This window comes from Cinclus cinclus, chromosome 9, assembly GCF_963662255.1.
Source record: "Cinclus cinclus chromosome 9, bCinCin1.1, whole genome shotgun sequence".
NCBI classification, from domain to species: Eukaryota; Metazoa; Chordata; class Aves; order Passeriformes; family Cinclidae; genus Cinclus; species Cinclus cinclus.
In genome coordinates, this window is record NC_085054.1 from 10,161,672 (window position 1) to 10,168,727 (window position 7,056).

A 7,056-nucleotide genomic window follows, 5' to 3' on the forward strand; every position below is an offset into this window, starting at 1 on the left:
ATATTGCAGTGTGATTGCAATATTTCTAAGAATAAAATCAGCAACTAATATTTCTGAGCTGCCAAAGTCATTCTTGAGTGTACTGATTTTGGATGTACTGGTTACTTACCAGGAGTACGTCAAAGATGCAGTGGCATCCCTTCGGTATAAATGAAATAGCAAAACTGCCTTTGCAGAGGGATCTTGAACAGTTCACATCCATCCCCACATTGCTAACCATTTTGAAACTTTACCTAATTAAGTTTCTTTTCAGTTGTCCTCATTAACGAGTGGACACAGTACGGAACCAAGGCAACCACAGTCAGAGGCATAGCTGCGCTCTTACAAAAAGAGAGAATGTAGAACAAATACTCAGTATGAGTAGGTATCCTAACAAAATTATACAACTGCAGCGTAGCTAAAGAAGCAGCTACACACAGTAGGCGAAAACTTATCCTGCAGCTATTTTTACCTTTGCAGCTCGTGATGAACATTTCAGAATTAATTCCAAGACCTAAACCAAAGAGTGCACCTAAGTTCCTCACCAGTCCAGCAAACGGAGTTGTGTCAATGTTTATCCAGTCTGGGTTGGCACACCACTTCTTGGCCTTTGGAACAGACCATAGCAAGTCAATATCAAGAAGCTTGAGGGATAGATAAAAGCCAAGGGCAAAGATGAAAAGAAACAAGTTTGTCTTGATGTACATTCTCAAGCTTGCTGTCTGAATAGCAGGGGTATGCTCAAATGCTTCTGCCACAAGAATGCCTGTGGATTAGAAACTCAGTGTTACAAGGAACAACACACTTGTATTTTGAAGAAGCATTTTCTACAGTGTCCCTGTAGAATTGAATTTTTGAAGACAAAATAATACATGTATCTATGTAATAAATGTGTGTGTCTAAATCTCTCTCTCTATATATACATATATATTTATACATACACATATACATACACATTTTACCATACATTTTGCCGTATATTACAAAACCTTTCCTCCCACTCAAAACTGCCACTTTGGAAAAAAAACAAACACCTAAATACCAAGCACTAAAATGGTTTTGAGATGAGGCATACCTTAAGGCCTGACTGCATCTCCCAGATGACAACCTATTAAATATTAGAAGTAAACTGGAACATTCCTTTTCCAAAAGAGTCCCTCACTCAAAGACTGGCTCCAGCAATGCAGAATTCAACACCAGTTCCCACACAGGCTTTGAGTATTGAAGCAAAAGACACAGAACACACTTATCTTCTCTTGTACTCATTTTATCCTGGTTGTGAAGAGGGAAAGCTGTTAGCCAGGGCTGCCCAGGCTGCACTGCATCCATGAAAGAGAACATGAGCAGGAAGGCCCTGCTCAATGCACTGATCACCCTCCTTAAAATCAGACAGATACCAGAGATACTGCTCACAGTTTGGACTCTGAATACCAATTTATAATATGCTTAAGTAACTCTGAAAAATGTACTTTAGCATCTTAAATCACCTGGGGGAGTTTGTCCTGCTATTTACCCTTTTTCTATTTTGCTCCAGGTATCTGCATTTGTCCACACTGCACACATGCTATTTTGCACCTGGACACCATTTGAAGTGACCCAAATAACTTCCTCCTGAGAGGAAAGATCACAGGTCTGTAGGAGCAACTTCCTCCCTGATCTCTTCCACATAGGCAGCACAGCTAAAGATCAGATGCAGCCAGTACAAAGCAGTCAGAGCTTGTCTGAGGCAGTGTGGGCACAATACAGAGAGCATCAGCTGGCAGGCAGACAAGGGCTCACTCCCTTCACTGTGATTTACATAGGCAGCAGGTACGTTCTACCTCACAAATTTTACCTTCGAACTATTACCAAATCCCCAGTTTTCCAGAGAGCGGAGAACACCACTAGGGCTGCAAGATGAGTCCAACTACTAAAAATCTCTAAATGTTTTCTCTCATTTTTAAAAAAAAAATGCATGTAAGTCAATAAAAGAAAAAATAGCAGCATTACCAGCAAATACTCCAAGAACAACTTGATGAGGGAAATGTGTTGCTATGAACACTCTTGAGATGCACACACTGATCTGGATAATCCAAAAAATACTCCAGAGGAATGACCATGTTAGTCTAAGAAGGAAAAGGAAGATGCTTAAAAATTAAGACAAGATATTTAATCCACTTATTTTCCCCAAGCCCCATCGTGTAAGGCTCATGCTTCTACCAGCAGAGGTTTAATAAGCAGAAGAGTTTAGAATCAGATGATTAAAAACTAGAAGTCAGTACTAAAACATTATCAAGAGTGGTTCCAGAAACAGATCTCAAAAGTTTCTGATCCAAGACATCTCTGTGGTTTAACTGATGAAAGTCATCAATGACAGATTAAATTAGGACTAATATCTTAAAGATATCTCTCATCATGAAGTCATAGCTATATGCAAAAGCTCAATTCTTTCATGACAAAATTCACACACTGTGAAAACAATCTTGTCAGCCTTAGAAAGAGCAGCCACCAAAGCAATTGCAGCACTTTCCTACCGAGCTGAGCAACACATTACAGTGAATTCAATCAACGTTAGGTGCACTTGCTTTAAAATGGGTGAAGAATGACCATCAAAGCAGCAAATTTATGTACTAACCAAAAAAATCCAATACATACTGACAATTATAGAATTAAAGTTTTCCAGCACTGGAGATTTAGGACTGATTCAGAGATATTGTATGCAATGTCTGCAAGTTGATAAATACCAGCCTACACAAACAGATAAATCCTCTTAATATACTTTTTCTTCAGCTGAAGTAGATCATAATAAAGGTTTGTTGGCTTTTTTTACAAAGTAGACCAAACTGTGAGTATTTGTTTAAATAAAGTCCATTAAAAACATAGCATATATATGAAGAAATATCTGAATGAAAGAGTTGGAATCATGGAAAGACACTGACCTGTGAAGGGTAACAGCTGATTTATCTTTCCATCTAACTGTGTAGCTAAGTGCTGCTGTGACCATTACATACCAGACGCAGGATGATCCCATGGCATGTCCAGATGGGCTTCCTAGTAAAAACAAAAAGGAAATATTCAACTCAAGAATGAAGACTGTGACATCTGTCATACAGAAAATGTCTACTGGTCACAGTTACTCAGGCACCTAATAATTTAGAAGGGAAATAGCTAACAAAGGCTGAAAGGATGTGAACTGCTTCTCAAAAGTTAATTTTTGCCATATGAATTTTTCAGAAGGTTCATCTATAGGGAATCCATAATACTTGTCTGAAATAAAAAAGGTAACAGCTTAATCATTTTATATTGGTGGGAGGTGGAATCTTCATAGGAAAACATAGTATTTTCCCATTACTTGGATTTAAAAATTTAAAAAAGCATCTAGGACTGTCTTAGAGATGTAGCGTGGAATGCAGAAGTTCTGTATGAGAATCACATGAGAAAAGTTTTGAATAATTAACGGGAGCAACAGAAATTTAGCTCTTTGTAACATTCTAAACCAAAGTACCAGTAGAACTTTAGATAATTCTTCCAAGCTGCCTTTTATCTGTTCCTGCATTTACCGTGGTGTTAGTGATTGAGAACCGTGTCTCTTTAGCAATTTTACAATCCACGTAATTAACATTTTGGGTAGTTTTGTAATAATTTTAGCAATGTATCTGAAGCACAGAAAAAAATGTGTCTTTATGCTTTACTTTCATTAATTTTATAAATTTTATGCTGTACAATATCAACCAGATTAAAAGCAGATTGTCAATGAAACTGGCAGAGGAAATGATGCTCTAACTGCTGTACCAACAGGTACAATGCACAGTAGTCTACCTAAAGTATTCTCTAACAGGGAACACTCACTCATGAAGAGAACAAGAGTGATTTCTTTTTAGTCCAGGTTATAACATTATATGTGTAATTTTTTAAATTTAAAAGGTAAAATTTTAATTTTACTGGAAGCAATATGAAGACACGTAAAAGATCCTACAACTATGAAAATAACCAAACAACAATGCATGCTGACATGATGCAAGGGAAGTGATTCCTAAAATTACTCTGTCACTTCCTTTCTCGTGTTCACCAGATTTACATTCAACAAATCAAAATAGGGAAAGAGATAATTAGATCATTGGAACATGTAAATTTGGAACCTTTGCATCGTGGCTTTCTGTGGAGACAAAAGAGAAGGGACAGAGTTATTTCACCATCAGAAGAAATAATTTAGGCTTGAGAATGTGTTGTGAACCAGCACTATCCAGTATGATGTAGAGTAGAAGAATATTTCAATGAAGTAGCAAAGCAGAGATGTCTAGGCAGGACAAGCACAATGATTTCGGACTCCTTGCACTCATTTCTGCTATTCTGCTTGGCAGTACATTTAAAGTCACTCTACCAGCTCTTCTGCTAATTTCCTAAGAGATGTGCACCCCTGTACCTCAAAATGGAACAAATGTCACTGATTAGGAAACAGTAACATTGTATGTCAGCAGTGGAAAAGCTTCTCTTTGTTATCATCAAGGAAAACGCCATCTAGGAAAATTATTTAATAGCTCATCTGCAAATTACTTACTTGAAACAGCATAATTTCACCTTGAGGTTTATGTTCTTAAAGTTTTAAGAATACCAGAAAAAAACTGGCTGCAGGGCTTTAGTTCAGTTAATTCCAGAAGCACAAACCCAAATTCATGTCCTAAACAGTTTGCCATGTATGGTATGAACAGTTTCCTCAGTTCTCCCTTTTGCCGAAGCATGGAGTTTGGGGTTCAGGCTATCCTAGCAGTATTTGGATCTGCTTTTCTCATGTCTGTGGCTGCTTCTTTAATCTTTTAATATAACTGCTATTTAAAAATCGTGTGAAGTACCACATAAGCTCACACAATGATTGTGTGCACATAACAGCTGCACTGACTGCACCTCCTCTTGCTAATGAGAAACAGGTCAGTGACAGTCTTAATGGTCCAGCGTAAGTCTGGAGGCGGGAAAAAATGTGGTCATTGTAAGTGCAAAGAAGGAATCAGTATGACAGTTGTACCCGCTGGACAGAAATAGGAATGACCTTTCAGAAAAACAGTAACAAGAAGAAACACCTTCTGGTTCAATGAATCAAAATGAAACACACTGACTGTCTCCTGAGCCAGGGTTTGGATCTACACAGCACTGCATGGGCTCAGTTCTGAAGGCTTTTGATAAGATCTGAAGGACTTTAGTACTTTGTGATAGGTCCCAAATGAATTAACTTGAAAGAGACTGAAGATCACATAAAGACCAGGCATTATTAAACCGTGCCTATAAAAGGGCTTAAGCTTCTTGTTCACAATTATGATGGGATGCAATGCAGGACATTGTTAACAAAACACAGCTATGCGAATTGCTTAAAAGCTTTCAGTGGCATTGACAAGATGCAAAGCACATAATTTCCACAGTCAGTATTTTCTTGCATAACAAATTAAACTAAATTCAGTTAGCTCAAAGCAAGTTCATCTTATTGCACATACTAGGGTTGCACAAGTTCATTTAGCTTCATCAGTGTTGCATTTGAATTCCACAGAAAAGATAATGAGACATAAAAAGTGAGAACGTATTGAAAAGGTACACTTCAAAAATAATTTTTCCCCATCTATTTGTACACGTACTCCCACACACACATTCAGCACCAGTGTCTGGTTCTGTTTTTTTCCCATGAGTGAAATATCATGTAATTGATTGCTGAGACTATTGTTATTTACGCTGAACCACCTACTTCGGTTTTGGGGTCTGAATATTTATTGAAACAGTGAACAAGCCCTCAAACTCAACAGCCCTGGGCTCTGTCTTGGAACACATTAAACAATGTATTTCACAAGTTTTGAGAAAATGTCCTTCCATTATGCCAGTTCATTCCAGTAGTAGTTATTTTTAAAGCAAGTCCCCCTCCCTTGTATCTTTAAAAGGCAATGAAGGAAATATTCTTGTCACACAGCAAATACCTACCTATTGTATTTCTTCCTTTTCCTCTATTTGTTGTTTTTGTGCTATTTTATATGTGAGCTCTGAGATTTGTGTATCATATAAGACCTTCCTAAGCCCCATTCTCTCCCCTTTGAAGCTGCTATTCCTATCAAATGCACCAAGGTAATATCCAACATTTCTTACCTGGTCCAGTTTCACATGTTATAGGAAACTGTTCAAGGCATGGGCTTGACTGATTAGGATAAATCATTGTTTCTTGCACCCACCAGTAAGGGCGATGGCCAAATAAAATCCTGACAAAAAATAAAAATGAAAATAAAATGAAGCAGAAATTCAGTGAAAAGATTTTTTACATAAGAAGGCCTCAGCAAAGCATGATAAATAATCTTACAAAGAATATGAAGAGCTATATTTCCAAAGCTATTCTATAAAAGTTCTGTAGGTTTTTCTCATCTTATTACAATGCTATTTCAAACATATCTTAAATATTTTCATTGTGAATCCCTATTTTATAATTACCAGGGAAAATGTACTAGTACATTATTCACAGAAAGTTTTCTAAACTTGATGTACATATAGTAATTATAATTAAAATTACCAAATTTTAAAACAAATCCAACTTCTTACCATTTAAATATGAGGTTGAACCAATCACCAATGACTGCCACCCATATCATTTTAGTACCAACCACTTGGTTGAGCTGAAACCAAAGAGGAAAATAAATTGAAAATATATTCCGGGGATCACCAACATGTGACATAAAATTTAGGAAATCCTGGTAAGCCCTGTAGTCCCTCTGTAAATGCTGAATGATAAGCACTCCATTGCTGTGAAGGAGATCCATCTTAATGGATTAAACTCTACTTGAAATAAAGTTCCTTTAATCTTAAGTTTCTAGTGACAGAGAATGAGAATCATGGAGGGGAGCTATTAAAAAAGTGAGAGAAGGTGACTGACATTGCCTTTATATCATACTGGTGTGGTGTACCCAGCCACTCCCGAAACACACGGCTCCAAATCTTCAGGAAAGCATATGAGTCTGTTAGCACTGAAAGCTCTTTTGTTTGCAAATTTTAATTGTAGGAAGCTAAGTGAAATACATGCTGAGCAGCAACAAATTGTGGGGAAAGTTTTGTGGAAACCCAATGTGTGACTCATGC

At 37.2% G+C, this 7,056-nt stretch overlaps 1 protein-coding gene across 1 annotated transcript; it reads right to left on the reverse strand.

Annotated features, from left to right (window-relative positions):
• Window positions 1–233: 233 nt before the first annotated feature.
• G6PC2 (glucose-6-phosphatase catalytic subunit 2) lies at window positions 234–6,740 on the reverse strand. Its single transcript, XM_062498450.1, has 5 exons — window positions 6,523–6,740; window positions 6,079–6,188; window positions 2,898–3,009; window positions 1,969–2,084; window positions 234–745 (listed from the first exon to the last, which is right to left on the reverse strand). The coding sequence occupies exons 1-5, from the start codon at window positions 6,738–6,740 to the stop codon at window positions 234–236; spliced, it is 1,068 nt and encodes a 355-aa protein (XP_062354434.1).
• Window positions 6,741–7,056: the final 316 nt, after the last annotated feature.

Excerpts from the sequence above, each read along its gene's own strand:
- G6PC2 (XM_062498450.1), bottom strand. The coding sequence starts at position 6,740 with ATGGATCTCCTTCACAGCAATGGAGTGCTTATCATTCAGCATTTACAG. Across the intron at positions 6,189-6,522 it reads TTCAACCTCATATTTAAATG|GATTTTATTTGGCCATCGCC; the intron begins GTAAGAAGTTGG and ends ATTTTTTGTCAG. Across the intron at positions 3,010-6,078 it reads AACATGTGAAACTGGACCAG|GAAGCCCATCTGGACATGCC; the intron begins GTAAGAAATGTT and ends TGTTTTTACTAG.